This window comes from Procambarus clarkii, chromosome 7 (genome assembly GCF_040958095.1).
Source record: "Procambarus clarkii isolate CNS0578487 chromosome 7, FALCON_Pclarkii_2.0, whole genome shotgun sequence".
Taxonomy (NCBI): domain Eukaryota; kingdom Metazoa; phylum Arthropoda; class Malacostraca; order Decapoda; family Cambaridae; genus Procambarus; species Procambarus clarkii.
In genome coordinates, this window is record NC_091156.1 from 296,071 (window position 1) to 313,928 (window position 17,858).

The 17,858-nt window shown below is 48.0% G+C and overlaps 1 protein-coding gene across 1 annotated transcript; it reads left to right on the plus strand.

Annotated features, from left to right (window-relative positions):
• Positions 1 to 13,733: 13,733 nt before the first annotated feature.
• On the plus strand, positions 13,734 to 16,138 carry LOC123753173 (uncharacterized). The gene is made up of 2 exons (XM_069314278.1): positions 13,734 to 13,738; positions 14,494 to 16,138. The coding sequence occupies exons 1-2, from the start codon at positions 13,734 to 13,736 to the stop codon at positions 16,136 to 16,138; spliced, it is 1,650 nt and encodes a 549-aa protein (XP_069170379.1).
• The last annotated feature ends 1,720 nt before the right edge of the window (positions 16,139 to 17,858 follow it).

Sequence of the window (17,858 nt, forward strand, 5' to 3'; positions counted from 1 at the left end):
ACACTCTCCTCTCTCCTTCACACTCTCCTCTCTCCTTCACACTCTGCTCTCTCCTACACACTCTCCCCTCTCCTTCACACTCTCCCCCTCTCCTTCACACTCTCCTCTCTCCTTCACACTCTCCTCTCTCCTTCACACTCTCCCCCTCTCCTTCACACTCTCCCCCTCTCCTTCACACTCTCCCCTCTCCTTCACACTCTCCTCTCTCCTTCACACTCTCCCCCTCTCCTTCACACTCTCCCCCTCTCCTTCACACTCTCCCCTCTCCTTCACACTCTCCTCTCTCCTTCACACTCTCCCCCTCTCCTTCACACTCTCCTCTCTCCTTCACACTCTCCTCTCTCCTTCACACTCTCCCCCTCTCCTTCACACTCTCCCCCTCTCCTTCACACTCTCCCCTCTCCTTCACACTCTCCCCCTCTCCTTCACACTCTCCCCCTCTCCTTCACACTCTCCTCTCTCCTTCACACTCTCCCCCTCTCCTTCACACTCTCCCCCTCTCCTTCACACTCTCCTCTCTCCTTCACACTCTCCCCCTCTCCTTCACACTCTCCTCTCTCCTTCACACTCTCCCCTCTCCTTCACACTCTCCCCTCTCCTTCACACTCTCCTCTCTCCTTCACACTCTCCCCTCTCCTTCACACTCTCCTCTCTCCTTCACACTCTCCCCCTCTCCTTCACACTCTCCCCCTCTCCTTCACACTCTCCCCTCTCCTTCACACTCTCCTCTCTCCTTCACACTCTCCCCCTCTCCTTCACACTCTCCTCTCTCCTTCACACTCTCCTCTCTCCTTCACACTCTCCCCCTCTCCTTCACACTCTCCCCCTCTCCTTCACACTCTCCCCTCTCCTTCACACTCTCCTCTCTCCTTCACACTCTCCCCCTCTCCTTCACACTCTCCCCCTCTCCTTCACACTCTCCCCTCTCCTTCACACTCTCCTCTCTCCTTCACACTCTCCCCCTCTCCTTCACACTCTCCTCTCTCCTTCACACTCTCCTCTCTCCTTCACACTCTCCCCCTCTCCTTCACACTCTCCCCCTCTCCTTCACACTCTCCCCTCTCCTTCACACTCTCCCCCTCTCCTTCACACTCTCCCCTCTCCTTCACACTCTCCTTAACACTCTCCTCTCTCCTTCACACTCTCCTCTCTCCTTCACACTCTCCCCTCTCCTTCACACTCTCCTCTCTCCTTCACACTCTCCCCTCTCCTTCACACTCTCCTCTCTCCTTCACACTCTCCCCCTCTCCTTCACACTCTCCCCTCTCCTTCACACTCTCCCCCTCTCCTTCACACTCTCCTCTCTCCTTCACACTCTCCCCCTCTCCTTCACACTCTCCTCTCTCCTTCACACTCTCCTCTCTCCTTCACACTCTCCCCCTCTCCTTCACACTCTCCTCTCTCCTTCACACTCTCCCCTCTCCTTCACACTCTCCCCCTCTCCTTCACACTCTCCCCCTCTCCTTCACACTCTCCTTAACACTCTCCTCTCTCCTTCACACTCTCCTCTCTCCTTCACACTCTCCCCCTCTCCTTCACACTCTCCCCTCTCCTTCACACTCTCCCCCTCTCCTTCACACTCTCCTCTCTCCTTCACACTCTCCCCCTCTCCTTCACACTCTCCTCTCTCCTTCACACTCTCCCCTCTCCTTCACACTCTCCTCTCTCCTTCACACACACTCCTCTCACCTCCACTCTCCCCGTTCCCTCTCACTCCCTGCTATAACCTGGATATCTAGCCAAAGAGGAACAAATATCAATAAAAAAAATCCTTTCTCTTTCTCCCTGCTTCCCTACCCCACTTCTCTCTCTCTCTGTTTCTCTTTTTCTATTTCTTTCCTTCTTTCTCTCTCTCTCTCTCTCCCTCAAAACATCAGTGTATCCATCATACTCCCATACAAGGATGGTACGAGTCAGGTTTAAACTACTGATATACAAGTCTGTTAACTATTAACAAAACTAGAGAAACATTCTAGGTCTTTTTCCCTGAACTAATAGAACTAATATAAGACGAAAAACTGAGGGAACTAGATATCCTCAAGCTGGAAAACAAACAAAAAAGGGAGACACATAAGATGAGATATGATCACGACATATAAGATTACTAGAGGAAATGATGAAGCAGCCCAGACGAGTCGTTTATCATGAACAGGGAAAGGCTCTCTCAGGACATGGGGTAGACACCAGATAATAAGATTAAGTCGTTAAGTCGTTGAGTCGTTAAGACGTAAAGAAAAGGCTGTAAGAGTAGTTTCACATATTAAATAAAATGGGAAGAAGTTGAACTAACTCTATACATAGTTTCCCACGTTCAGGCACACATACATATTCATATACAGCGAAGGTGAGACCCACACATGAATATGCATCTCCAGCATGGGACCCTGGCCTGAAAAAGGAGAAGGAGAAACTAGAAAACGTCCCAAAATATTCAGGAGAGAGACTCATTCTCTCGCTCTCGTTACTAAGAACTTGTTACTAAGAACTCGTTACTAAGAACTCGTTACTAAGAACTCGTTACTAAGAACTCGTTACTAAGAACTCGTTACTAAGAACTTGTTACTAAGAACTCGTTACTAAGAACTTGTTACTAAGAACTTGTTACTAAGAACTCGTTACTAAGAACTTGTTACTAAGAACTCGTTACTAAGAACTCGTTACTAAGAACTCGTTACTAAGAACTCGTTACTAAGAACTTGTTACTAAGAACTCGTTACTAAGAACTCGTTACTAAGAACTCGTTACTAAGAACTTGTTACTAAGAACTCGTTACTAAGAACTCGTTACTAAGAACTTGTTACTAAGAACTTGTTACTAAGAAACTGAATTTCTCAACAATTGTTGCAACTCAGCTTTCACGTGGCAAATAAAATGTCCCTATGGACCGCTAAGTATGTACAGGGAGGTGGGAACAAGGTTATTATAGCAGGGAGACGTAGTTATGCTACACCTGACTAACACCACAGTATTGTCACACCTGACTAACACCACAGTATTGTCACACCAGACTAACACACCACAGTATTGTCACACCTGACTAACACCACAGTATTGTCACACCTGACTAACACCACAGTATTGTCACACCTGACTAACACCACAGTATTGTCACACCTGACTAACACCACAGTATTGTCACACCTGACTAACACCACAGTATTGTCACACCTGACTAACACCACAGTATTGTCACACCAGACTAACACCACAATATTGTCACACCTGACTAACACCACAGTATTGTCACACCTGACTAACACCACAGTATTGTCACACCTGACTAACACCACAGTATTGTCACACCTGACTAACACCACAGTATTGTCACACCAGACTAACACCACAATATTGTCACACCTGACTAACACCACAGTATTGTCACACCTGACTAACACCACAGTATTGTCACACCTGACTAACACCACAGTATTGTCACACCTGACTAACACCACAGTATTGTCACACCAGACTAACACCACAATATTGTCACACCTGACTAACACCACAGTATTGTCACACCTGACTAACACCACAGTATTGTCACACCTGACTAACACCACAGTATTGTCACACCTGACTAACACCACAGTATTGTCACACCAGACTAACACCACAATATTGTCACACCTGACTAACACCACAGTATTGTCACACCTGACTAACACCACAGTATTGTCACACCTGACTAACACCACAGTATTGTCACACCTGACTAACACCACAGTATTGTCACACCAGACTAACACCACAATATTGTCACACCTGACTAACACCACAGTATTGTCACACCTGACTAACACCACAGTATTGTCACACCTGACTAACACCACAGTATTGTCACACCTGACTAACACCACAGTATTGTCACACCTGACTAGCACCACAGTATTCTCACACCTGACTAACACCACAGTATTGTCACACCTGACTAACACCACAGTATTGTCACACCTGACTAACACCACAGTATTGTCACACCTGACTAACACCACAGTATTGTCACACCTGACTAACACCACAGTATTCTCACACCTGACTAACACCACAGTATTCTCACACCTGACTAACACCACAGTATTCTCACACCTGACTAACACCACAGTATTCTCACACCTGACTAACACCACAGTATTCTCACACCTGACTAACACCACAGTATTCTCACACCTGACTAACACCAATGTAACAACAAAACATGCGCATGTTTTTTGCACATATTAAATGCACATAGTTTAAGCGCATGTTGTATGCGCATAAATACATATTAATGACGTGACAAATTTCATCGTACATCGCACTTGAAAACATCTGTCGTAGCGTCCATGCAGGTGTGTATGTGTGTCAGGTGTGTGTGTGTATGTGTGTCAGGTGTGTGTGTGTATGTGTGTCAGGTGTGTGTGTGTGTATGTGTGTCAGGTGTGTGTGTGTGTCAGGTGTGTGTGTCTGTATGTGTGTCAGGTGTGTGTGTGTCAGGTGCGTGTGTCTGTATGTGTGTCAGGTGTGTGTGTGTGTATTTGTGTCAGGTGTACTCACCTATTTGTACTCACCTAATTGTGCTTGCGGGGGTTGAGCTTTGGCTCTTTGGTCCCGCCTCTCAACTGTCAATCAACTGGTGTACAGATTCCTGAGCCTACTGGGCTCTATCATATCTACATTTGAAACTGTGTATGGAGTCAGCCTCCACCACATCACTGCCTAATGCATTCCATCCGTTAAATACTCTGACACTGAAAAAGTTCCTTCTAACGTCCCTGTGGCTCATGTGGGTACTTAGTTTCCACCTGTGTCTCCTTGTTCGCGTCCCACCAGTGTTGAATAGTTCATCCTTGTTTACCCGGTCGATTCCTCTGAGGATTTTGTAGGTTGTGATCATGTCTCCCCTTACTCTTCTGTCTTCCAGTGTCGTAAGGTGCATTTCCCGCAGCCTTTCCTCGTAACTCATGCCTCTTAGTTCTGGGACTAGTCTAGTGGCATACCTTTATACTTTTTCCAGCTTCGACTTGTGCTTGACAAGGTACGGGCTCCATGCTGGGGCCGCATACTCCAGGATTGGTCTTACATATGTGGTGTACAAGATTCTGAATGATTCCTTACACAGGTTCCTGAACGCTGTACTGATGTTAGCCAGCCTCGCATATGCCGCAGACGGTATTCTTTTTATGTGGGCTTCAGGAGACAGGTTTGGTGTGATATCAACTCCGAGATCTTTCTCTCTGTCCGTTTCATTAAGTACTTCATCTCCTATTCTGTATCCTGTGTCTGGCCTCCTGTTTCCACTGCCTAGTTTCATTACTTTGCATTTACTCGGGTTGAACTTCAACAGCCATTTGTTGGACCATTCACTCAGTCTGTCTAGGTCATCTTGTAGCCTCCTACTATCGTCCTCAGTTTCAATCCTCCTCATAATTTTTGCATCATCGGCAAACATTGAGAGAAATGATTCTATACCCTCTGGGAGATCATTTACATATATCAGCAACAGTATAGGGCCAAGGACTGACCCCTGCGGGACTTCACTCGTAACGACTCGCCAATCTAAGACCTCACCCCTCACACTGACTCGTTGTCTCCTGTTGCTTAGGTACTCCTGTATCCAACGGAGTACCTTTCCTTTCACTCCAGCCTGCATCTCCAGCTTTTTCACTAGCCTCTTGTGTGGCACTGTATCAAAGGCTTTCTGACAATCCAAAAATATGCAGTCTGCCCACCCTTCTCTTTCTTGCCTGATTTTTGTTGCCTGGTTGTAGAATTCAAGTAACACTGTGAGGCAGGACCTGCCATCCCTGAATCCATGTTGGTGCTGTGTTACAAAGTTCTTTCGCTCCAGATGCTCCACTAGCTTTCTTCGCACAATCTTCTCCATCAGCTTGCATGGTATGCAGGTTAGGGACACTGGCCTGTAGTTCAGTGCCTCCTGTCTATCCCCTTTCTTGTATATCGGGACTACGTTAGCTGCTTTCCAAATTTCTGGCAGGTCCCCTGTTGCCAGAGATTTGTTATACACTATGGAGAGTGGTAGGCACAGTTCTTCTGCTCCTTCCTTTAGTATCCAAGGAGAGATTCCATCTGGGCCTATAGCCTTTGTCACATCCAACTCTAGTAAACACTTCCTTACTTCCCCGCTGGTAATCTCAAACTCTTCCAGTAGTTCCTGGTTAGCTATTCCCTCTTTTATCTCTGGGATTTCTCCTTGCTCTAAGGTGAAGACCTCTAGGAATTTCTTATTCAGTTCTTCACACACTTCCTTGTCGTTTGTAGTGAATACTTCCGCCCCTATCCTTAATTTCATAACCTGTTCCTTTACTGTTGTTTTTTTCCTGATGTGGCTATGCAGCAATTTTGGCTGAGTCTTTGCCTTGCTTGCGATGTCATTTTCGTATTGTCTTTCTGCCTCTCTTCTCATCCTGACATATTCATTCCTGGCATTCTGGTAACTTTCTCTGCTCTCCAATGTCCTGTTATTCCTATAGTTTTTCCATGCCCTTTTACTTTGCTGCTTAGCTAGCCTACATCTCTGATTAAACCATCTCTGATTAAGCCTAGATCTCTGATTGTGTGTGTGTGTGTGTGTGTGTGTGTGTGTGTGTGTGTGTGTGTGTGTGTGTGTGTGTGTGTGTGTGTGTGTGTGTGTGTGTGTGTGTGTGTGTGTGTGTGTGTGTGTGTGTGTGTGTGTGTGTGTGTGTGTGTGTGTGTGTGTGTGTGTGTGTGTGTGTGTGTGTGTGTGTGTGTGTGTGTGTGTGTGTGTGTGTGTGTGTGTGTGTGTGTGTGTGTGTGTGTGTGTGTGTGTGTGTGTGTGTGTGTGTGTGTGTGTGTGTGTGTGTGTGTGTGTGTGTGTGTGTGTGTGTGTGTCAGCACATTTTCCATAGATATGTGCGGCTCTGTGTTCAGTTCCCTCTGCATTAGATTGCTGTATCTGAACTCGACGTATTTTGTGAGCTCTTTCTTTCTTATTTAGAGCCCCTACGGCAATAAATGAGCCAATGTCAGCGTTCCTTATATTGCAACTGTATATTTTTAAGCCTTCGATTCATCCCTGATGCTCCACATGAGAGGGCGCTACTTCTAATGAGCCCTTAATATGAGACTTCCTGTTCCCAGAGCCCCGTATATAAGCTCAGGACGAGAGATCTCATGGGAGAACTCTATTGTGTTCTCTCATATCCTATTGAGCATCATGCACTGGACTGTTTAGAGTCCAGATAATTTGAGCTCCGAGAGAGAACTCCCAGACAATCCTGCAGCAGGACCAGAGAAAACATTTTACCGTTAAATCCTCAACATTATTCGTTCCGATTTTCACGTTGGCAGCGATCTAATCCATAAATTTACATATCATTATTTGTATTGAACACTCGTCCAATTTTCCTTGCAAAGCCTGGGAAGAATTCCCTGAAATTTGCCCGCCAGGAGATATATTCCTGGAAAAAAAACAAATATTTTCTTGAGCAATGGAACGTGAAGGTGTTGGGAGAGTGTCTGAATGATGAAAAAACTGGATGAAAGAGACGGGTGAATGAACTGGGTGAATGCCTCGAGGGGGGGGGGGGTTTCTCTGTTGCATCGTTCTGATTTGAGAGTGAATGATAAAATTGTAATATATGCTGATTCCCAGATCTCCATTCTTGCTTCATATTCGATTTCCAGGAACAAGGAAACAATTATGCTGTTTTTTCTTCCCTCGAGTCCACCGACTAGACTATAGTCTGCTGACTCACAACTCTTGAAAATTGTGAATTACAACATATCTTTCAGTCGACGATTACCAGGACACGAATACACTACACCATTTCAGTAATTCTGTGAATTTCACAACAGTTGCCTCCAGAAATGCCAATACCTATCGCGGACCAGAAATCCCTCAGTAAATCTGGAAATATTTCTCCTGACATATCTGAAGGCGTCCTCCCTCATCCCGGGAGATAAAATAATCTCTCTGCTTCTCTTGTACCTCTCGTAACTTCCAGTGAAGAGACTGGAGAAGGCTGGGAACGTCCGCTCCACTCACAGATAGGCTGCAAGAGTCAGACCTACTGATGCAAGGCTGGGAGCATCTCTTCCACTACCGGGAGACTTCTCCCACTGCCTGGAGACTTCTCCCACTACCTGGAGGCTTCTCCCACTACCTGGAGGCTTCTCCCACTACCTGGAGGCTTCTCCCACTACCTGGAGGCTTCTCCCACTACATGGAGGCTTCTCCCACTACCTGGAGGCTTCTCCCACTACCTGGAGGCTTCTCCCACTACATGGAGGCTTCTCCTACTTCTTTAGACGCTGGGAAAGGTCTCGTCCACAGGAAGAAGGATGGAAACATTCCTCTACAATAAGTCGACCCCAAAATGCTATACTTCCTTGGGTCAGGTCTAAGTCTGAAAGCATCAATAAAGGTGTTGACTATACATACGAACTCCATTGCATGCAACGTCGGAGGCATCAATGAACCTGTGCAATTTACACACGAACTATTTCCTTTACCTGGAAAGCTGGAAGTTCCAGTTCCCCCACTTAGAGGTTGGCTGCAAGAAATAATCCAACTGGCTTAATTGCTATAGTAGATTACTGCCAGTTGCTGTAAAGATGAGCACACAAGTGCCCTGGTTCGATGGCTGTAATAGTAACTAATTGGCTTGCCTGCTGGAATAAGCTCGTGTCCTACTGACTGGAAGAACCGTTCTTACTGATTGGGAGAGTGGAAGAGGGCCTGAGTCCATCTGAGTCCTTCTAACTGGACGAGTGGAACAGTTCAGAGTGGTCATGTACAGCCAGGAGCACACTCTTCCCCCGGGGTGTGCTTGGCTGATGTGCAGGAGTCTCACGGCGGGTCCGTGGTTGATGATGAGTCAGGATTTGTTTTTTGTTTTTTTCCCCTTTGACGTCCAGAACGTAATCTGGACCTCAGGGGATTCGAAGCGCCAAAGGTTCTGCTGGTCAGGAATGATCACCAAGATACCAGTAACTAGTTAGTAATTAGTTACCCACGATACTGACATAACAATACTTGGGTATTTATTACAGATAAATGGAAAATTGTCCACATTGTTCAGTAGGAGGTGATGTAGTTGATAAATTAACCGTTGTTAGTATCGTGTTAATTTTCATCGAGGTTTCTAGTACATGAGGTTATCTAGTTCCCTGTGTTGCCTTATTGCGGGGGTGGGGGCCAACCTATGGCACACGTGTCCAAGTGGCACGGGAGCCAGTTTTGCTGGCACACGGCAAGCTTTGTCGCCCCTTGATTCCTTATATCGCACATCGGACTCATAATAAACAACACATGTAGATTATATAGCACCCATAATAAACATCATATATATATATATATATATATATATATATATATATATATATATATATATATATATATATATATATATATATATGACTGAAAACTCACACCCCAGAAGTGACTCGAACCCATACTCCCAGGAGCAACGCAACTGGTAACTACAGGGCGCCTTAATCCGCTTGACCATCACGGCCGGACAAAAGGAAGTGGAAGCCGAAGCTATTTGAACCACTTCCCCGCCGGCAACTCGGATGGTAATCTTGGGCATAGCATTTCACCAAATCACCTCATTCTTTGGGGCACACGTGAGGAACACAAATGCAAACAAGCCTGAATGGTCCCCAGGACTATATGCGACTGAAAACTCACACCCCAGAAGTCCTGGGGTGGGTCCCCATATAGTCCTGGGGACCATTCAGGCTTGTTTGCATTTGTGTTCCTCACGTGTGCCCCAAAGAATGAGGTGATTTGGTGAAATGCTATGCCCAAGATTACCATCCGAGTTGCCGGCGGGGAAGTGGTTCAAATAGCTTCGGCTTCCACTTCCTTTTGTCCGGCCGTGATGGTCAAGCGGATTAAGGCGCCCTGTAGTTACCAGTTGCGTTGCTCCTGGGAGTATGGGTTCGAGTCACTTCTGGGGTGTGAGTTTTCAGTCGCATATAGTCCTGGGGACCATTCAGGCTTGTTTGCATTTGTGTTCCTCACGTGTGCCCCAAAGAATGAGGTAATTTGGTGAAATGCTATGCCCAAGATTACCATCCGAGTTGCCGGCGGGGAAGTGGTTCAAATAGCTTCGGCTTCCACTTCCTTTTGTCCGGCCGTGATGGTCAAGCGGATTAAGGCGCCCTGTAGTTACCAGTTGCGTTGCTCCTGGGAGTATGGGTTCGAGTCACTTCTGGGGTGTGAGTTTTCAGTCGCATATAGTCCTGGGGACCATTCAGGCTTGTTTGCATATATATATATATATATATATATATATATATATATATATATATATATTGGGAGGCCATACGGCCTCTCTTTTTTGGCGCTACCCTCTGTGCCCTGAGGAAAAAAGATGGAGGAATCAGACCGATAGCTGTGGGCAATTCACTCCGGCGTCTCGTCGCTAAGGCTGCTGCTAGAGCAGTTTATCAGGCAGCAGCCGACATGCTGAAGCCAAAACAGCTTGGGTTTGGCATTCCCCAAGGGTGTGAGGCAGCGGCTCATGCAGCTAGAGCCTACATTGCCAACATTACGAATGAAAAAGCCCTGAAAAAGCTGGACTTCAAAAATGCTTTCAATCTTGTTAGAAGGGATGCAGTACTCAGTGCGGTTCATCGCCTTTTTCCTTCCCTCTACCCGTTTGTAAACTCATGCTACAGCAAGAATCTAACTCTGCTTTTTAGGGAACATGAAATTGAATCACAAGAAGGTGTCCAACAGGGTGACCCCCTTGCTCCTTTTCTTTTCTGCCTAGTTATCAAGGAAGTCACCGATAACCTGTCCAGTGAGCTCAACATTTGGTTTTTGGACGATGGTACTCTAGCCGGCTCCCCAGCCTCACTCTTGGACGACATAAGAATAATTCAGGAGCAAGGAGCAAGCCTAGGCCTCACTCTGAACCCTTCCAAGTGCGAAATAACCTCCACCAACCAGCACATAATAGAGCAGATAAAGGTTGTTTTGCCTGACATTCATACAACCAACCCTGAGGACAGCACACTCCTAGGTGCTCCTCTTGGAAGGAATGCCATCGACAGGATCCTTGGTAAGAAGATCACTGACCTGAAGAGGATGAACGAGAGGATTGAAGACATCGATGCTCATGATGCACTTTACCTCATCACCAGATGCTTGTCCCTCCCCAGGCTGACCTACTTTCTAAGATGTTCGCCATCTTTCAACAATATTAAATTAGAAGAGTACGACAGCTTGCTGAAATCAACACTAGAAAAAGCCCTCAATCTTTCCCTCAGCGACTTACAGTGGAAACAAGCCTCCCTTCCTGTCAGACTCGGGGGGCCTTGGCATGCGCACAGCAACACGAATTGCTGTACCAGCGTACCTGTCCTCTTCAGTGGGGTCTGACAACTTGGTGAAGGAAATCCTACCTGAGCACCTAGTTCAACAGGCAGGGGTACATGATCCCAGCTTCACAGACTGCACAACCAAATGGGTCTCTCTCGCAGGACCAGCACCCCAACCACCGCCTTCTGAAGCCCATAAGCAATCCAGCTGGGATCGCCCCATTGCCGACCAAGAAGCTGCGACTTTGCTAGAAGCTGCGACAACACCACATGACACTGCCCGACTTAGAGCTGTAGCAGCTCCCCATGCAGGTGATTTCCTATTAGCAACCCCAATGTCAGCAACCGGCACCCATCTCACACCGCAGGCCCTCCGAATTGCCGTGGCTCTCCGCCTCGCTGCCCCAATCCACACCGGATACAGGTGTATTTGCGGCGAGGCAGAGGCCGACAGATACGGACGGCATGGCCTTCTCTGCCAAAGGACAGGAGGATGGCATGCAAGACACAGCGAGGTCAATGACATTATTAAGAGAAGCCTTACCACAGCCGGTTGTCCAGCAGAGAGAGAGCCCCGTTACCTAATGTCCCGCAACTCTGATGAGCCTGTCGGTCGCCCAGACGGAATCACGGTGAACCCCTGGAAGAATGGTAGACAGTTGGTGTGGGACTACACTTGCGTTTCAACTTTAGCCAATACCTATGTTGACTTCAGTGCTACACAAGCAGGAGGAGCTGCCAATCACCGGGAAGCGGCCAAGTCACGTAAATACAGAGACCTTGAGCACCACTACAATTTTGTCCCCATTGCCTCAGAGACACTTGGTGCCTGGGGTAAAAGTTCTGCTAGCTTTTTGAAGGAGTTGGGGTCTAAGCTAATCGAAACAACTAGAGACCCTAGAGCTGCCAGTTATCTTTTTCAGCGCCTTAGTGTGGCAATCCAGAGAGGAAATGCTCACTGCATCCATGGTTCCTGCCTGCCATCTGAGGAGCTGGAAGAGCTGTACAACTTGTGACAAGCAGCCTTGTACCCTGCATGTAACTTTTTTTGTGTAATAACATTTTCAAATAAAGTTAGATAAATAAACACACATACCAAAAGAATAGGGGTGGTAGGAGAAGAAAATATCAAAGTGTTCAGTGAGGATCCACAAGGTCTTCTCTGAGAACTCTTTATTTTCTTCTCCGAGGCTATGGGTCCTTACACTTGCACCAGAGGTGGTACCCCTTATATATATATATATATATATATATATATATATATATATATATATATATATATATATATATATATATATATATATATATATATATATATATATATATATATATATATATATATATATATATATATCGTTGCTGCCAAATAAAGCAGTAATGATGTATGGAAATAACTGGTTGGGCTCTTCATATTGAACTGCTGCTGACTCGAACCCTGCCACTTGGGCTGAAGGGTAGAGGGACGGTGTTGCGTCATGCAGGTCGGCGTTCAATCCCCGACCGTCGCATCCCAAATCCTTATCGTGACCCCTTCCAAATGCTTTATAATCGCAATGGCTTTCCGCTTTCTCCTGATAATTTCCATCCCTCTGACTGCTCGTCTGAGCAGTCAGTGATGCTTAATATGTCACAAGAGAATGTTAATTAATATTTTGGAGAGCACTGTGTGTTTGTTGACACAAGTGAGCTAATGAGCAAAGCCCCTGCCAACTCTGCCATCGGTGACGTGTGAGAATGAGTTCTTGTTCCCCGTTTTACTCTCAATTAATATAATGTTAATGTTGGAGAAGAGTGCGGCTCTATATGAGCAATTTGTTGATTTATTTGATTCCAGTGATAACAACTTGTAATCAATAACTTGTAATCATAAAATATTACAACTTAAAATTCTTGATGAGAAGTAAATTATCTGTTTAAATTATACATAATTAATGACAACTGTGTAGGCTGCGTGGTGGCGCCGACACACTACGTCACACACCACAATATCAAACGAGGAACTGACTGACTTTACGTACTTACACATACAGTATATATATTCTAAATAAATAACCAGTCCTTAAGGAACTAATTTTGGTAATATTATTAACCTGTTTTTATAAATATATGAAGCCTAGTGCTTGGAATAAATACATAATAATATAAATCTTTCTTCCCTTTCGAGCAAGTAGGGTGGGAAGGGGGGGGGGGGGGGGAAGGGGACCGGCCGCCATTGTACACAGGAGCTGGTGTGAAAGAGCCGCGTGGGCCGCCATTAGCCCCAAACCTGCTTGTTTTATGACGGTTGTTAGTGTCGTCTACAACCTCAAATTGGTCTTAATCTGCTCTCCCCTTGTGCTACTGACTAAGTGACATTTCCACCACTGTTCATGCAGATTTGGTATATATATGTGGCCCTATGTGGCCAGTATATGTGGCCCTATGTGGCCCTATGTGGCCACATGTGGTACAGGGAGGTGGTAGGGAAGCAGCAACGACGCAAGACTATCCAAGAATAAGCCTCTGAGCTCGCAAATTACATTTGAAAGAACAACAGCTGAGGATATATACCTCTGTTGTTAATTAATAAGAATGTTGTAATTCTGAGAGTGAAACTGCCGCCAGGTCCCAGGCAGACGGCAAGCGTTCCATGTCTCAGTGACCAGACGGCCCAGTCCCTCCATTTCTAAGTGACCAGACGGCCCAGTCCCTCCATTTCTCAGTGACCAGACGGCCCGGTCCCCCCATGTCTCAGAGACCAGACGGCCCGGTCCCCCCATGTCTCAGTGACCAGACGGCCCGGTCCCCCCCATGTCTCAGTGACCAGACGGCCCGGTCCCCCCATTTCTCAGTGACCAGACGGCGCGGTCCCCCCATGTCTCAGTGACCAGACGGCCCGGTCTCCCCATGTCTCAGTGACCAGACGGCCCGGTCCCCCCATGTCTCAGTAACCAGACGGCCCGGTCCCCCCATGTCTCAGTAACCAGACGGCTCGCAGACCCATACGCAGCTGATAAATTTTATTTGAGAGTTATTATACTAACACATTGCTAATATACTATATATATATATATATATATATATATATATATAATAATAATATGTATATGTTCAACTTAAAATGAAACAATCACTGAATGGTTTAAATCTTAAAATTATTTAAGAAATGTAAACAATTAACCACAAAAATATTTCATGTGGGAAACCAAATGAAATTGTGAGCGAGGAGCGGGCTGAGGTTCCTCCAACACCCACCCCATCCTTCCCTCCACTGAGCGAGGAGCGGGCTGAGGTTCCTCCAACACCCACCCCATCCTTCCCTCCACTGAGCGAGGAGCGGGCTGAGGTTCCTCCAACACCCACCCCATCCTTCCCTCCACTGAGCGAGGAGCGGGCTGAGGTTCCTCCAACACCCGCCCCATCCTGCCCTCCACTGAGCGAGGAGCGGGCTGAGGTTCCTCCAACACCCGCCCCATCCTTCCCTCCACTGAGCGAGGAGCGGGCTGAGGTTCCTCCAACACCCGCCCCATCCTGCCCTCCACTGAGCGAGGAGCGGGCTGAGGTTCCTCCAACACCCGCCCCATCCTTCCCTCCACTGAGCGAGCAGCGGGCTGAGGTTCCTCCAACACCCACCCCATCCTTCCCTCCACTGAGCGAGGAGCGGGCTGAGGTTCCTCCAACACCCACCCCATCCTTCCCTCCACTGAGCGAGGAGCGGGCTGAGGTTCCTCCAACACCCACCCCATCCTTCCCTCCACTGAGCGAGGAGCGGGCTGAGGTTCCTCCAACACCCGCCCCATCCTGCCCTCCACTGAGCGAGGAGCGGGCTGAGGTTCCTCCAACACCCACCCCATCCTTCCCTCCACTGAGCGAGGAGCGGGCTGAGGTTCCTCCAACACCCGCCCCATCCTGCCCTCCACTGAGCGAGGAGCGGGCTGAGGTTCCTCCAACACCCGCCCCATCCTTCCCTCCACTGAGCGAGGAGCGGGCTGAGGTTCCTCCAACACCCGCCCCATCCTTCCCTCCACTGAGCGAGGAGCGGGCTGAGGTTCCTCCAACACCCGCCCCATCCTGCCCTCCACTGAGCGAGGAGCGGGCTGAGGTTCCTCCAACACCCGCCCCATCCTTCCCTCCACTGAGCGAGGAGCGGGCTGAGGTTCCTCCAACACCCGCCCCATCCTGCCCTCCACTGAGCGAGGAGCGGGCTGAGGTTCCTCCAACACCCGCCCCATCCTTCCCTCCACTGAGCGAGGAGCGGGCTGAGGTTCCTCCAACACCCGCCCCATCCTGCCCTCCACTGAGCGAGGAGCGGGCTGAGGTTCCTCCAACACCCGCCCCATCCTGCCCTCCACTGAGCGAGGAGCGGGCTGAGGTTCCTCCAACACCCGCCCCATCCTGCCCTCCACTGAGCGAGGAGCGGGCTGAGGTTCCTCCAACACCCGCCCCATCCTGCCCTCCACTGAGCGAGGAGCGGGCTGAGGTTCCTCCAACACCCGCCCCATCCTGCCCTCCTCTGAGCGAGGAGCGGGCTGAGGTTCCTCCAACACCCGCCCCATCCTGCCCTCCACTGAGCGAGGAGCGGGCTGAGGTTCCTCCAACACCCACCCCAACCTTCCCTCCACTGAGCGAGGAGCGGGCTGAGGTTCCCCCAACACCCGCCCCATCCTTCCCTCCACTGAGCGAGCAGCGGGCTGAGGTTCCTCCAACACCCACCCCATCCTTCCCTCCACTGAGCGAGGAGCGGGCTGAGGTTCCTCCAACACCCACCCCATCCTTCCCTCCACTGAGCGAGCAGCGGGCTGAGGTTCCTCCAACACCCACCCCATCCTTCCCTCCACTGATCGGTATCGGTGGTATCACTCACTAGTATCGGTAGCACAGTCGTCTACGTTCTCAAATCACAATCCAGGATCCCGGGGTAAGCTTCCCCGGGCGGGACAAAAGTGGTTGAGCACGTTTACTTTCACCTGACGCGGCTGTTCACCTGGCAATAAATACTTCCTCGGAAGCTGGAAAAAAAAAACACCAGAAGTTATTTGTGACGAACACTGAGGACAGTCGTTGACCTTCATTGATTAAAACAAATGTTTTGCCCATTAGTACATTTGTCCGTTTTGTCGATTGTCCTCAAGTACATGTTTTGTCTTGTGTGTTCGTTAATTGTTGTGTTGTCATTTACGGGGTTTGGTGTGTCTGTCTCAGCTGCCCGTCCTCATACACAAAGCCCAAAGACCATTCCATCCACCCGCCAAACCCGCTGTTTATGATTGAAAAACAATTTACACACGACTCACAACTGTTGACGTCCGAACACTTCCGGAACAAGTGCTTCACTGACGAATTTTGTTCATGGAATCACTTTTTGCATCTTTGTTTGGTGGACGGCCGGCTTGTTTAGTTTATCTGGTTCCCAGCATATGGACTCGAGAGGGTGTTAGATGGTCATTGGTGGTGCTCTCAAGTGCCTTGTTAGGCAGAGTCCTTCTCGTCATGAGAAACTACAGCCATAGCACTTGTTTAAAGTTAAGTACACACACACACACACACACACACACACACACACACACACACACACACACACACACACACACACACACACACACACACACACACACACACACACACACACTTGTCTTGTGACCATCGTGTTGGGTGGACGTGGGTTGGGAGCTCCTGGGTCACTAGTGGAGTGGGAGGGGTAATCAGGCAACTTCGAAGTGAAAAAGACTATAAGTGAATGTACAAGTGAATGAAAAAACCTTGGGTTTTGACCAGAGCCATAAGGTAGTGAAGAAAAACAGTTTAATTAGCGTAATTCAAAATAGTGAGGAAATACTGTGCAGTGTGGAAGCAGCAGACATCACCGACCTCTGACCGCGTGACCTCACCTCGCAGCAACCCTTCTATCACCACGTGGGACGACGATTGGAGATTCACTCACCTATTGTGTTGGCAGATTGTGCAAGGTATTGAGGAGCGCCTTTTTGGCTAGGTTGTTACTGCAATGACTAGAAGGGGTTCAAGGTCAATCACCAGCAGGGATGAGGAGGAGGACAGATTTATAGACAAATTAATAGGGAAATTTGTAGAGAGAAGGAGTGATTGGTTGGAGGATCTAATCCAGGGGATTAAAAGTGAGGTATTTCAGCAAATACAGGATGCGGTAGAGAGGCAGAAACAAGAATTTATGCTCTATGGTCAGGAAGAGATTAGGAAGGGAAGAGAGGACTGGGAGAGGGAATGTGCTCGTATCACAAACGAATTAGGAAGGATTAGCAGCATGGCTAAGGATAGAGGAGTAATGGGGGATGGGTTAGTGACTGCGGTTGGGATGGGGAATCCCCAGGGGACAGGCTACCAGCATGACAATGAATTACTGAGGAGACGGTCTATTATAATACATGGATTATTCGAATCTAGGGCACCAACAAGACAAGAGAGAATAGAAACAGAAAAATACGAATTGCACGAGATATTGAGGTGTATTGGAGCAGAGATGGCAGAACGCGAGGTGGATATCAATCGACGGGTTGGACCTTACAATTGTACCAAGAATAGACCTGTTCTGGTGCAATTCTCCAATGAGG